The sequence below is a fragment of the Mastomys coucha genome, chromosome X, assembly GCF_008632895.1.
Source record: "Mastomys coucha isolate ucsf_1 chromosome X, UCSF_Mcou_1, whole genome shotgun sequence".
Lineage (NCBI taxonomy): Eukaryota > Metazoa > Chordata > Mammalia > Rodentia > Muridae > Mastomys > Mastomys coucha.
Genome location: NC_045030.1, coordinates 156,956,303 through 156,972,228, shown reverse-complemented (window position 1 = coordinate 156,972,228; position 15,926 = coordinate 156,956,303). Strand labels below are relative to the sequence as shown.

The 15,926-nt window shown below is 39.9% G+C and overlaps 1 protein-coding gene across 1 annotated transcript in view; it reads left to right on the top strand.

Annotated features, from left to right (window-relative positions):
• The first annotated feature begins 7,135 nt into the window (after positions 1-7,135).
• Positions 7,136-15,926, top strand: part of Grpr (gastrin releasing peptide receptor) — a 45,923-nt gene continuing 37,132 nt past the window's right edge. Inside the window, exon 1 of the mRNA XM_031370766.1 lies at positions 7,136-7,971. Coding sequence (XP_031226626.1) covers positions 7,556-7,971 — 416 coding nt within the window. The 5' untranslated portion in view covers positions 7,136-7,555. The remainder of the gene's footprint in view (positions 7,972-15,926) is intronic.

The following is a 15,926-nucleotide window of genomic DNA, read 5'->3' as shown; positions in this document are numbered from 1 at the left end:
CTTCTTCTTCTTCAATGATACTTCTATCAATGATACTTCTTGGTTATAGAATCAAAGATTTTGATGGCTTTTTTCTTCTCCAGAAATTGTCTCCCAAGTCTAATAATGAAGTGTTAAGAAAACCAAAATTGAAAGATATTCTACAAAATACTTGAACCATATTCCTTTAAATAGTGTTAAGATCAAACTAGGTCTGGTAGCACAGGTTTGAAATGCCAGATGTTCAGGAGGATGAAGCAGGAGAATCACACATTTGAGGCCTGTATGAGCTAGAGAATGAATTCAAGTCTAACCTGTTAAAAAATATTTTAAAGGAAAAACTGGTTTCAATCATTAATAATGACAACACACGGGAGGGGGGGACAAGGAAAGTCTGAGAAACTGTCACAGATATAACACTGGCTTAAAGGATCATAACAATTAAATACTTATGGAACATCTTGGATTGGACCCTGAAATTGAAGATGACAATAGAAGGACCAGAAATCTGATTAAAGTCTATAGTTTGTGTAATAGTATTGTACCAATGTGAATCTCTTAGTTTTGTAAGATGTTGACACTATGGGGAGTTGGGTGATGAATACATTTGTAATCTTTGCCCTGACTTTGCAACTTTTCTGTAAATCTAAAGTTATTCCAGAATCTATTATGGATAGGCAGAAATAACTCAATGATGCCTTTCAGGGCATTTAGCATTCTTCGTGGGGAAGGGGAAAAGACTGGGAAGAAATGGCTGATCTTAGAATGGTACCTCTCTTGCATGCACACTATTACTGGTTAGGACTGATGCCTCATGTTGTCCTGGGGCAAAGGCAAGGGGAAAGTGTCCCTGTATTTCACAGATGGAAAACCACAGCACAGAACACTTCAGTAACAAATAATGTTCATTGAATTGATTTGACTTGCCCAAGCTCACTGAGCAGATATAGAGATGGCATATAAATTGTCTAATTTCCAGATATATGGTGGCTGAGAGCTAAGTTCAGCTCGTTTTAACTATTTTCAAAATACATATATCTTATTCAGATAAGAAAATTTGGTGTTCTTGGATGACAAATGGATTACAGTCTGCAAAAGTTCTCCAGACTTGACCAGATTTTTATGTCAATGAACACCCTGTTTAAATACTCAAGATTCAACTTAGGTTTACAACACTTGCCTCTTATGGTCCTTTGTTTCTTTTTTCTTTTTTTAATGGTTTGTCTTTCTTTCTCTAGTCCATCCATTGTACTGGCTAAGTGTAATCCATGGTTATGTAACAAATTACCATCAACCAGTGGTTTAAGAGTAACAAATATTTATTAACTCATAGTCTCTGGTGGTTGGGAATTTGGAAGTGGTCTGGGTTGTGTGGTCCTGAATCAGGGACTGTCATGAAGCTGCAGTCACATATCATCCCAAGCTTTGGCTCTAGATCAGTGTTTCTCAACCTGTGAGTTATGACCCTTTTGGGGGTTAAAGGACTTTTTACAAGGGTCACCTAAGACCATCTGCCTACCAGAGATTTACATTATGACTCATATCAGTAGTATAATTACAGTTATGAAATAGTAATGAAAATAAGTTTTTGTTTGTGGGTTACCACAAAATGAGGAATGGCATTAAAGAGTTGTCACAGCATTCACAGCGTTCAGAAGCACTGCTCTAGAGGGGCCCGTGCCTAAAACGACACACAGCTGTATCAGTTCTTCATCAAGTAGGCCTATCACTAAGGCCATTTGAATATTGTATTAGTTACTTTGTTAACACCTGTGACAAAATGTCTGAAAGGAGCAACTTGAAGGAAGAGAGGCTTATTTGGGCTTACAGTTTAGAGGGTACCTTCCATCATGATGGGGGTGGGGGATGCATGGTGGCTTGGTCTGAGGCTGTGGGACCTTGTAGTTGCTTGCTACATCTTAGAAGATCATAATTAGAGGCAGGATGTCCTTCAAGGCCCTCCATTGTTAGACTACATCATCCAGCAAGGCCCCATGTTCTGAAGAATCCATGACTGCCACCCCAAAGCACCACCATCTCTGACCAAGTATTCAAATGTATGGAACTGTGGAAGGACAGTTCACATTCAAGCCATAGCAAGTGTCCTCATGACATGGTGACTGCTTTTCTCCAGAGTGAATGATCCCCAAAGAAGACACTGCGATGGTTTGTTTACCATCTGGTCTTGAGAGTTGTACACTCCCTACTTTATCACTTTACTTGTTAGAATCAAGACACTGAGTACAGCTCATATCCAACAGAAAGAAAATTAATCCTGGTTTCCTAAGTAGACACATTCCATAGTGTCTTATTGCTATGACTAAATCCCTGACAAAAACAGCTTAGGAAAGGAAGCATTTATTTTGACTCATGGTTTCTAGGAACAGTTCAGCATGGAGGAGAAGTTACAGTTTGAGGAGCTTGAGGCAGCTGGGCACATGGCATCAACAGTCAGGAAATGAGAGCCATGAATTCTTGTGATTACCTTGCTTTATTTATATTAATTTCAAGACCCCACCCATAGACTAGGACTGCCCACATTTAGGGTGGGCCTTCCCATATCAATGAACCCAATCACGAAAATCCCTCATTGATATGCTCAGGGATTTGTTTCCAAGGTGATACTAAACCCATCAAGTTCGACAATCAAGGTCATCCATCACACATAACGAGAACAAGTGGACTTAAAAGCCACAACACTGGACATTCATTTAACTTTGAGGTGGGTTAAGAATGTGATCTTCCTCTTTAGGCTTTCTCTGACCATCGGTATCTGTTTCTGCATCTTTGTAGGGCTCAAACTGATACTTGACTCTTTGGGAACTCTCCCTTCATCTTTCACAGAAGTTTCACAGTCCATGAAAAGTCAAGAGTATTGAGAACAGAAAAGGGAACTTAAAACAATCCCAGCATTGTAGGACCTGGATCTGGATAGACTCATCTGCCTTGTCTGTTCCTGCTGCAGCACTAAAATTTGACATCTCTGATTCTTTTCAAGCAAGAGTTACTACAGTCCTCTACCCAGCTCCTCCCTTCTGCTGTCACAGCTCGCACATTGAAACTATGTCCAGTGCCCACCAACCCTCAGCACATCACCTTGTCATCAAAGCTGAATGTCAGTCTACTCCTGAATCTTTCATCCTATGTTTGGACTACTTGGCGTTCAGCATTCTGGTTCTCAGTTCTTTTCATTACTTACCTCTCGGTCTTCATCTCTCATTTCCAGTGACTCCTTTGTTCCTATAGTGAATTCAGTTTGCACAAGAGCAAGCTCAGAATTTCCCTCTAGAGTGACTTCCATCTTGACCTTGCTTTTTTTATTCTCAGAGTGATATCCCTAAAAGAAAGGGGGGGAAAAAACACCATCCTGTGGGTGAACTGGCACAAACTGTGATTCTCAGAATTCAGAAGGCAGAGGCATGTGGATCTCTGTGATTCGAGTCTTGCCCCTGGGTGTACTGATGTAGCCTAGGACACTGGAACAACTCTCAGCCATTATCAGGAATGTGAAGAAGCCCCGGTGCAGTATTTTACTTTTGTGTCTATTTGTTTTCTAGTCTGGAACTCTTGATCCTCCTGCCTCAGACTCCTATGTATTAGGACTACAGGCTCACATTAACACATTGAGCTGCAGGGCTGCAGTGGTTCTTAGCTAAATTTGACATGGTCCAGTTGCTGGTTTCAGGCTGAGTGTGAGCCTCTAGTCTCCCCTACCCCCATGTGCCTAGTTTCCGTTCCTACTCTGCTTCTTTTTAACCATTGTTCCCAGATGTTCTTGATGCCTACATCCCTGTATCAAAGACTTTAACTTGCATATGAATTTCCTGAACGTCTTGTTACAGTGAAGGTTAGTTCTTTTAAATGCACTTATTAGGAGGACTAAAGTAGTGCCTAGAATTCTGCATTTCTAAAATTGTATTTACTTATTTATTTAATTTTGTATGTGTGTGAGTATGCACCGGCATATACATACCATACAGCATGGAGGTCAGAGGACAACTCTCTGGAGTCAGTTCTCTCCTGCCACCTTGTGGGGTTCATGGATTGAAGTCAGGTTGCTAGGCCTAAGCAAATGCCTCTACAGGTTGAGCAACACCACTTGCCCATGACTATATATTTCTAGTAAATCCTGAGGTCATGCTGCTGACTTAAGGACTTACTCTTGGGTAGACACAACCCATAGCAGCAATCTAAATTCTTATACATGTTTCCGTCCTTCCTCCCTCATCAGAAGAGACAGAATATGGATTGTCACACTGACATGATCCTGATAGCCTATGTTGTTTGCCTTGTTAGCCCCCAGTGTAACAAAGCATTAGAACCCCCTAGAGACCTAATGAAAAAGAATCATTATTGGATTCTGCCATTGAAGACTTAAAGTTAGTAATATAGGGTAGGATGTCAGAAGTTGTATTTTTATGAAGCCCCCCTGACATTCTTGCTTATTGAAGAACATTTTTTGTCAATTATGTGTATTTGTGTATCTTTGTGTGGGTACATGTTTGTCAGTGCAGATATTTGCAGAGGCCAGAGACATTGGGCTCCCCCTAGAGCTGGAGTTTGTGGGATGTGGGTGCTGGGAACTGAAACCAGGTCCTTTGAAGAGTAGTATACAATCTTAACCTCTGAACCACCTTTCTAGGACCACCTTTCCTTTTTTAAAGATTTGTGCCTTATAGGCTAATGCCAACCTGAAATCTTAAATAAAAAATCTTTCCCAATGGAACTAATGTCCTTTGTTATATTTTGGTCTCTCTCTGTCTCTGTTTCTCTATCTCCCTCCTCTTTCTCCCTTTCCCTCTCTCCTCCTCCCCCTCCCTCCCCCTATCTTTCTTTGTTGTGGACACAGTCATTTTAACTAATTCATCATATATATATATATATATATATATATATATATTACTAGGAATTTTAATCTAGCAAATAGTAGATGTCAATACTCAATATACATTCACTCTTAAAGTACCATTAGAACATTTCTATATGGCTGTGGAAGGCACAATGCTAACAGCAGCTTTGAGAAATCAACACCTGTCCACAACTGCTTAACTTGCATGGGAAGAGAAACACTAGTAGCCTAATTGGACTTAAGAAGTGAGACTGACTCAGCACACGGATGAACAGATGGGGGGATATAGTGCCCACAAGTCCTCTTTGTGTGCCCAAACTCTACAGGCAGAACTTCATAGCAACAACAAGGGATTCAGCACTGTCTCATCCAATTTGCCTCCAGCTGTGTTTCATGTTGTACTCTCCTTGCCCTGTTTCTGCTAATTTGAGTGATCTCTATAAAGGGGCTTATAGTGGTTCTCTTGCTCAATGCTAACCTGCTTCCTTTGTGCCACAAAGCATGTGCTGCATTTTCTCTGTTCCAAAGCCCTAGCACACACCTAGGACATCTTCATTGTCAAGTGTCACATTATCTGGGGAAAAAAAGGGCAGTTACTCCATTCTAGAAAGGGAATGGATCTAATGAGTGATCACCTTGATCAGTGCCACTCTCTAGCTTCTTACATATGTAGTACATGGCAGCTGTCCATGTCTCTTAAGTAAACAGAGGAGTTGATGATTCACCGGTGTGTGTGGAATTCCTGTCTATTGATTTGAGATCGATCAGTCTTCTGAGCTGTTCCAAAACCAATCTTTTCCCTTCAATCCCCAAATGGTAATCATGGTGATAGTGATAAGTAGCTAAAATTCATCAAATGGAATACTATACAGTCTTACCAGGGATGGTTTTTATTGAACTTCATAAATTATCCCTGCTCCACAAATAAAGAACTTGAACCTGAAGATGCATAAGTAACTTGCCCAAGCAATGTTTCAAGGTAATAAATGAGAGGGTCGGTCAGGACTGAAGTTCATGTCCTGCATCAATAAATTGTACTTCTAGCAACTGATTGACACCACTAGACTCATGTTTATTGACTCAGTCCTGGCAGTGCTGGACTCCCCTAAGAAACCCTTCTACCTGCAAGCATGCATCACCAGTCTTCTAACTGCTGCCTACAAGGAACCTTTCATATTACAAAAAGGGTACCCCAGCTACCTGGCCATCAAATGCTGCAAATGTCCATGGCGATGCCATTGGAAGCTTTCTTGGTGGGTCCTGCAAGCACACATTTCTTTATTTCTTATAGGTCCTGAAGCATGAACCTTTCCCTGTTATTAACTAGCTTTCTGACACGTATCAAAAAGGGCCACCTCAGTAGACATCATGAAGGTATAGCCTTATGATGTATTTATTAGTGCTAGCTAAAGGTCAAGCCTTGTTCTGATAGCATTTTTAATAGAGTCTTTCTCAGCACTCCTTTGACCATAACTCATTTCTTTCACCAGTCTCTCCCCCTCTCCCCATCTCCTGTTTCCTGTTTCTTGGGAGAATCTACAACTGTTGTATACTTCAGACGAAATTGAAAACTTGCCAAAAAAAAAAAAAAATGCAAAAAGCTACACCAAAAAAACAGCTCATATAATTTTTAGATCAGAAGAAAATGCTTTTTTTTGGGGGGGGGGGTCTGGAAAAGATCTATGTGTGTATGCAGCTGGCTCCATGGTTAAGCATCACAGACAGGGGCTTGGGAAGTTCTCAAGAAAGAGCACACGTGCACCGTGGTTTTGGTTTTCCTGAAGTCTGTTGCTGAAGGTTTAAGGTATGAGTCCCGTGCATGCAATTCTTCATAGCAGTCCCTGTTCCAAGGGAACTAATTGGGACAGCTCATACACAGACCCAGATGGGCCCTTTTAATACATTAGTAAAGATTAGAAACAGGAAGGTCGTGAGTCACATCTGAACCCAGGGAGATAGTATCAGAGATATTCCCAGACTTTGAAGGGAACAGCATTTATTAAATGCCGACTATAGGTTCTCTCAGCTTAAATGAAAAGGCAAAGGTATCTGTTAAGGCACTTAGGAGTTGTGATCTGCTGCCTGATTCTCATTTGGAGAAAGCAGGCAGCTGGGCAGTGATTGAAGCGTCCAGCAGGGGGCTGGCATTCGCTGTCTATACGTGGTCCTGGCTCCTCTTCAGAGCGGCAGCTCAGGAGAGCTGCTGTTTGCTGGGGAAGCCAGTGACGTCCAAAGCATCCTGCCTATAGGATTGGAGGCTCTCTTGGTGCAGTTTTTTTCTACCCACTTTAAACCTTCAGATTCTACAAATCAGGGAAGACGGGAAATGCTGTGTGAAAATAGCAATCCAAAAGTTCTTAGTAAACTGCTGCCAGAGAGACTCAGTTTAGGATGGAGGTAGGAAGAGCTGAGACAGAGTGGGCTTAATTCTAAGCTTTTCTTCGGGCTGAGTTTCTGTTGCTTGTTAACTTAGAGAATTTACAGATACATGCTTGCTGGTGGTGTGAAGGCTGGGACAGAACCAACATCAACATTCTGAGCTAGAGTTTGGAATACCAGTGTGTGTGTGTGTGTGTGTGTGTGTGTGTGTGTGTGTGTGTGTGTGAATTCAGAGTGTTTTTAAGGAAGATAAAGAGCCTCGCACAGATCTTACCTTCAGCACCTAACTGATAACCAGAAGTTACAAAGCAGCATCTTGAAGGCACATTTGAAGAGAGAAGTCTTGAGATGACTCCAGACAATTGTTCCCACCTGAACTTAGAAGTGGACCCTTTCCTGTCCTGCAATGACACCTTCAATCAAAGTCTGAATCCCCCCAAGATGGATAACTGGTTTCACCCGGGATTCATCTATGTCATTCCTGCAGTTTATGGGCTTATCATCGTGATAGGCCTTATTGGCAACATCACGCTCATCAAGATCTTCTGTACCGTCAAGTCCATGCGAAATGTGCCAAACCTGTTCATCTCTAGCCTGGCTTTGGGAGACCTGCTGCTGCTGGTAACATGTGCCCCTGTGGATGCCAGCAAGTACCTGGCTGACAGGTGGCTATTTGGCAGGATTGGCTGCAAACTGATCCCCTTTATACAACTGACTTCAGTGGGGGTGTCTGTCTTCACACTTACGGCACTGTCAGCTGACAGGTAAGTACTCATTGGAAGTTATATCCTCTCTTGGGGTGGTGGACCACTCAGTGAATGACAAGAGAGAGCTGTCTGCCCAAAAGGGAACTTTTACTCAAACTCACATTCCCTTCCAGGCATGATTTTGTTCTGAAAATTACTACTGGAGCTTGGCATATTAGTTTAAGAAAAGAAAAATGAGTGAATGGTGGAGACCCAAGGAGACAAATGAGAATTAAATCTCTAAGCCTGAGACTAACGGGCATTTCTTTTCTGAAGAAAAATCATTGCCTTTCCCTGTCTTCTCTTTCTCTGAAAAATTAATTGAACAGTGAGAAGGACAATCCTACCCTACAGTTTCAACCTCAGGCTAATGTTTCTTAGAAGCAATTCAGAATCTTTCAGAAAACAGAGAAATTCTCACTGACCCTCTGTAAAACCTCCTTTGAGAAAGAACAACAACAACAACAACAAAAATAGGCTCCATTTCTCTGAACTTTGTCTTCCTCGGACAGTCTTAACTTTTCTTACAGCTAATTTTTGGATGTGACTGAACAGAGCAGTTGTGTGTTGATTTTTCTAAGTCTCCCTTCAATGACTTTAAATATGATTGCTCCCTTTGACCCAGCTAAACAAGTTCAAGGTTGACTTCTAATTTTAATAGCTTTATTAATGTCCTTCTATGTACAGTGTTTTTGTAGCTTGGTAAGACTGAGTATCCGCTGTTATTCTGAAAATTGCACATCTGGAAAACATACATGTCATATATATATATATATATATATATGTATGTATATATGTGTATATATATATGTGTGTATATATATACATATATATATGATTTGTATTGGTACAATCTTCAAACCTGTATTCATCAAATATCTCTATCTACCATGTTAAAAAAAGGAAAACTCATGCTTGACCAAGCAAGTAAAGATATATTTGAAGTATATTCACACATGTTGCTGACTTATGTTCTGAAAATAAAACACAGAAATGGTTAGACTACCAGATACAACATATGCTAAATGGCTAAATTAAGAAGAACAGGTTTATTGGACCAGAGATTATGAGTTGTTATCTTAAGTCAACTATATGGTATATACTAAAGGTACATAGGACCAGAGTGTATAATATAAAATATAGCTGCGATTCTTTAAAGTTTAGAATCTGAAGTAAAGAGCCCACATTTTACTACTTGTGGTGCTTGCATCTCTTGCTATAAAAGAACAAACTGTCCTCAGGTGAGCTGGCCTTCATAGGTAACAGACAAATAAAGATAGTGTTATCAGTATTTGTGGCCATGTGTTTAACTTAAGCTACTTAAAGTACACTGCTCAGCCCAGATGATATTCTCAGAGACTGAAAAGTAATGGTCCAGAAATGAGGTTATTGTATGGACCAGACAGGGTTTTTCCACACACTCTCATCTTGCTTGCACCCTGCCTATTTTGCCTTCCAGGTACTAATGACCACAGACACTTTCTGTGTTCGTTCAGGGCCAGCAAACTTCAGAGCTGGCAGAAGCTCTATGGCTGGTTCCCACTGGTGGAGGGCACGTCAGGCTGAGCATAATTTTCTTGATAGGAAGAAGAGATTTGGGTTTCCGGGCTGGTGAATGCGGTGGTCCAGATGGTGTTTACTGTCTCCTCAGGGAGGCGAACAGCATGGAAAGGGAGGGCATGGAATGGAAAACTGCAGCTGCAGGGACCCTCTTCCTGGAGTTTCAGATCAGACTGAGCTTGCCATCAGCAGTCAGAGACAGCTCTGTGCAAAGCTGAGTTGAATGCCACAGCAGCTGCAGTGTGTCCTCACTAACTTTTTGTAATTGGCCTTGCCTTGCAAAGGCTGATGGATCACTGGAATGACAGGTGGTGTATCACACTAACTTCAAAAAGAATAGATGCTTGGCCAGTTTGATAACATAAAACTGTACTCTTCTATTTAACTTATCTTTGAAAGCTATAAGATTCTTACAACAGCTTTATAGGCTTGGCAATGTAAATGTGAATTCTATACTTATCAACAATGTGTCATCTATGAACATAGTAAAAAGAGTAAGTTAACAGCTCATCATTTTTATATAATGTCTATGTAACCATGTAACTATAATATTGAGGATATTAAGGAGTCCCAGTAGCTTGCCCATTTCTACTTAATATTCCTAAAGAAAGGCAACTGTTACTGTGATTTTATTTACCCAACATTACTTATTGAAATTCTTGAACATACAAACATACAGAGAATACAACTTTGAGTTTGCCTACTTATGCTTGATATATTTCTGTAGTTTTCATCCATGTTGGCATGTTTAGGAGTGGTACATCCATGTTGGCATGTTTAGGAGTGGTATTTCAATTGTTTGCAGGGTCCCATTGGAGGAAAAGACTTCTGCTTATCCTGACGAATACTGATTTATTTTTGATTTGGAGCTAAGGACCTTTTCTAGATTTTGTTTCTGTTTGTTTGTTTCTTTAGAACTTAGAACAATATATTTTGATGATATTCTTTACTCATCCCCAACTCCTCCCTGATCACATCTCATCACGACCCACCACATTCTTCTCTTTTTAAAAAAAACAAACAAGAAAAGCAACACAAAAAATAAACAAGCTAACATGGGGTCCATTTTGTATTGGACAACTGTTCCTGAGCATGAGTCCTGCCGTGACGTGGTTGATACCAAGGGTCACTCCATTGCTGATTTTCCCTCTCTCAGCAGCTATTAAGTCTTTGCATCTTTTGGCTGACAGAATTTTACTTCTTTTAGGTGTACATTCAAATCTGAAATGCTTAAGTTATTAGTACATATATTTAGTGCATATTATCAATTTCCAAGTGAGCCTCTATATTAGGCTCCACCTAAGTTCATAACAATCATCATACATGCTCCTGTATCCAAAAGGGATTTCAACTGGAACCATGGAATTACCACAGTTTACCAATTTCAGGTTCACATTCAAGTACCTTCAATTGTAGTCCCTGTCTTCTTTCTCCACTTGCACACTCTGTCCTCATACACACTCCGCTGTTCTCATACATGCTATTACATGGTCCCATTCAAAATACAGTCTGATTCCATTTCCCTTCTCATGACCGGGAGCTCCAGACTCAAAATCTGCCTGTTTTAAAAGATGGTGTCTGAGTGACCCAGGGCAGATCAATTTAGAAAGGGGTCCTTCCCTGGTCACTTCAATGGTTCTTAGGCTATTATGCCAATCTTTCTGGATTTTGAAGAGATTAATCTCTTTCTCACAAAAAAAAAAAAAAAAAAAAAAGACTCAGTTTAGTTCCCTATAGAGCATCCTCCCATAAAATCCCTCAGTTAGAGCAGGTTGGGCTGCCAGATCCTAAGTTCAATCTAGTTGGTTTTTTCAGAGGCATATGCTGAGACCTTGGAAGGGAATACACCTTGTGTCTGCCCACAGTCACAGTGATCCAGAAGTGGTGCCAGCAGCGTCTGGGAATGAACAGAGGCCAGGTGTTGTGGAAGTGGGCTTTCCCAGCCAGGCTCGCTCTCAACAGGCTCGCTCTCAACAGGCTCGCTCTCAACAGGCTCGCTCTCAACAGGCTCGCTCTCAAAAAGGCTCGCTCTCAGTGACAAGAAGAGAAGAGGGTGACAAAGAACTTCCATGTCTCTCACACATTAGTTTTTCAAGTGACAAGCCTTTTATGTGATTAATTAAGTATCATTCTGGCAACTTAATATGCATGAAGGGGAAAAAAAAGCACAAGCTTCATCATGAAACATGCAGTGTCTCACAAAGGGCTCCCTGGTGAGGTCTTTTGAACTGTGCCTGTCAATAACATCCTTTAAAAAATAGACTAAATTTACATTCTTGCACTTATAAATCTTCCCGGTGTATGTGGTTGCATAAATTCTCCTTTAATTAAAACACATGCTTTCAGAATAAAATGGAAGTTTTCCTCTTTTTCACCTCGGAGTAAAAGCAAAAAGGGACATCCAAGAAGTTTCTTTTGCACAGTAGTCACCTCCTCTAAGAGACCTTCTTTGGCTACTCAGTCTAAGAGAATGGGGAATCCTATCAACCAGTTACTTTCTTTTCTAACTTTATTAGAATGTAAGTTGTATATAGTAAGCTTAGGGGGAACATATCTATGAACTTTGACACTCTCACCCCCTACCACATCACCTTCACTGACACAGCCCAAATACATGCCATTTTGATCATCCTCCAAAATTCTTTCTGGCCCCTTTTTAGTGTACTCCTCCCATCCACTTCAGCTTCAAGAGATCTTGATCTTTTCCAGAGTGCCCCATGAATATGTAACACACAGCCTGGTTCCTTTTAGCACACTGTATTGCATGTTACGCTTACACTCCTATTTTGCTATGTAGTATTCACAGCATTGGTGTGTCCTGGTTTGTTTATCTGTCCTCCAGTTCATGATCAGTAGGACTGTTTTCTACTTGGGATGATAATGAATAGATCAGACATAATTTTTCATTTACAGTTTTAGTACGGATATATGTCTTCAGTCCTCATAGGTATATACAATTTATGATTATTTTCTCAAGAGTTTCCTTGTTCATTTGTTTTGTTATGTCATACTATATATTTATAAGACATGCAGGAGTCTAGAAGCTTGGGGAAATGACTCAGTTGGCAAAGTGTTTGTCTTACTAGCCTGGGAACCTGAGTTTCACCCACAGAACATGTCTGTAATCTCAGCACAGAGGAAGCAGAGATAGAAGATATCGGGAGCTTACTAGCTAGCCATTGAACCTCAATTGTCAACTTTTGAGTTCAAGGAGAAATGCTGTTTCAAAATATGAGATAAAGAGCCATCTATGTCAACTGCTGGCCTCTGCTCACATGTGCACGCACACCTACAAAGTAGGAATCTATCTCAGCCATTAATATATTCTCTGATAGTAGACCAGTTCATAGCCTGTACCGAGTGCTCAAGATATCCTTGCTTGATGAAATGAAATATGCATGAAAGAAAGAATAAAGGAGTAAATGCATTCAGATGGCTCATGCCGGATAAACCTAGAATACTTGATTATGATCTACAAATCGTGTTCATTTCCTCTGATGATTCACAGAGCAACACTAGCACAATGGTTCCAGCCACAGATGACAAGAGCTAGATTCTGTGGAAACTGACAAGTGCTTTTAAAAAGAAAATCCAAACAAAAGTTGGAACAGAAGGCAGATAAACAAATATTTAAAATCATAATCGAGTTACAAATTGGATGGATTTAATCATAAAATAGTCATCATAAAATTCAGGAATGTACTATAATACATACAAACCAGCTTCCTGACTCTCCTTTACCATGCTTGTTTTTCTAACTCTTTTAGCTCCGTCCTTATCTGTCTCCTCTTAAAGTATCCATCAATTGGACATATTTATTTCCTTTGCTTTGCTTTTTTCTTAAAGTTCTAGAGAGTGAACTGGAGGTCTTATGCATGCATGCTAAACATTAATTCTATATCTGACTCACATTCCCAGACTGATAAGTCATTTCTATAAGAAGTTAGAATCATTATTCCCCAAGGATGAGTTCCCTAGTAGATTATCTATTCCCAAGTTGTCAGTGTTAAACACATGTACAAGAGTAACAAATTGACTCCACAGGCTTTATTTATATATACAAATGTATATTCTGTATAAATTATATCTCTAGAAGAAGAAGTCATGGATCTGAAAAGAACTCGGGGAAACTTGGAGGAGTTGGAGAGGGAAATGAAGGTATGGAAATGATGTAAATATAATACTCATATGTGAAATTCTCAAAAAATAAAAGAATACCATCCATGGCTTACCATTTCCTTGAAAAATGAAAAATTGGCATTAAAATGAAGAGAAAGGTTTAAAAAAAAAAAGAAATTAGAAGGATACAGCTGTGTTTTGTCATGGTTAATTAAAATCCAGCTTTTTACTAAAGATTAGAAAAGTTTTCATTGGGCCCCGAAGGGGATCTGAACTCCACAGGAAGATCAAGAGAGTCAACTAACCCAGACCCTTGAGGGCTCTTAGAGATTGAGCCACCAACAAAAGAGCATACTTGTGCTGGATGTAGGGCTCCTGCACATATGTAGCAGATGTGCTGATTGGTCTTCATGTGGGTTCTGAACAACTGTAGTGGGGGCTATCCTTAAAGCTATAGCCTGACTGTGGAATAGGTTGCCCAACTGAGCTGCCTTGTCTGACGTCAGTGGGAGAGGATCCAACTAATCCCGTAGATACTTGATGTGTCAGGGTAGGGAGAAGAGGAGGTAGAGAAGAACTGGATTTGGGAAATGGGGAGTCAAGAGGGGGCAGCAATAAGGATGTAAAGTAAATAAAAATGGTAAAAAAAATGTTTCCATCCAATTTCAGAGCTCATTATTAAGCCTATCATATATAAACTTTTAGAATTATAACGTTTTAGAAAACTATTGGCTTTATCTTGTTTCTCTCTTGTTATTATAGAATAGTACAGACTGAATAAATTATAAAAGATAAGCTCATTATTCTGACGGATGTGGCATCCAATAAATACCAGCAGGTGGTGAGGGTCCCACTGCTGCACAGTGGCGTAGTATGAAAGAAAAATCGTGTGTGAGACACCCAGCAACCTGAAATTTTATTACAATTTACTAAGAAGGGGAACCAGACAGGGTCTTGCAGCAGGGGAGGGGAGGGAAGGGGGAAAAGACAAATTTTCACACTTTGTCTGATGTTCAAAAGATAGATAAATAGATAGAGAGAAAGAGAGAGAGATGTTAAAAAGGTGATAGATGATAGGTGTTAAAACGATTATAGATAGATACACACATTCACATACATACATACATATATGACAGATAATTATTCTTAACTCCCCAAAGTTCTTTCCTATCCCTTTGTAGTGTAGTGAACCTTCAACCTCCACCTCAGTTCCTAGAAACCTTGATCTTTTCTAGGATGTCCCATGAATGATAATATACAGCCTGGTTCCTTTTAACACACTGTATTGCATGAGTGAATAACCCACCCCTATTTTGTTGTGTAGTACTCATAGCACTGATGTGCTATGGTTTGTTTATCTGTCTTCCAGTTCATGATCAGTAGGAGTGTTTTCAGTTAGGGATGATGAGGCACAAATCTGGCATACGTGCTCATTTACAGTTTTAGTATGGATATAGGTCTTCTATTCTCCTGAGTGAATACAATCTGTAATTATTATTTTCTAGAGAATTCCCTTGTTTGTTTTATACATATGACATGAAACCAGAAGGAGAACTATTATGGAGGAGAAAACAAGGGGAGGAATAGCAGAGAGATGAATATGAGCATAGCACGATGATACATCCATTCAAAACCTCATAATAAATATAAAAGTACTGCTGGGCAATGGTGGCACATGCCTTTAATCCCAGCACTTGGGAAGCAGAGGCAGGTGGATTTTTGAATTCGAGGCCAGCCTAGTCTATAGAGTGAGTTCCAGGACAGCCAGGGCTATGCAGAAAAACACTGTCTCAAAAAACCGATATACATATATTAAATTCAATAAATCAAAAGGTAAAAAAGTAACCATTCACTGCTGATGTAACTAATGTATTTCTGCAATAATAGCATTAATCTATTCCTAAGGGCAGAGACCTCATAATCTGACCACCCCCCTGAAGGTCCTACCATTTGACACTGTACTGTTTGAATGACAACCAAATTTCATGAGCTTTTTAGGCAGACATTCAAACTGCTGCAACCACTACCAAAATTTGTTTCCCATGTAGGCTGCTATAGTTGACAGCAGTTCCATTTTCTTGTGTCTTGGGTAATCTTAAGTACTCTTTTGATGAATGGTGACACCTACTATGAGCCCTTTGCTCTCTTCACCAGTCTTGGTATTTTGAGATTATGTATAACACGAGTGAATTGATATTTGTAATTTGGTCACCGGCCAATTTGCAAACACATTGGTAAATTCAGTTCTATTTATATATCTAAATCAAATATCTTACCCTATACTTGATTTTTTT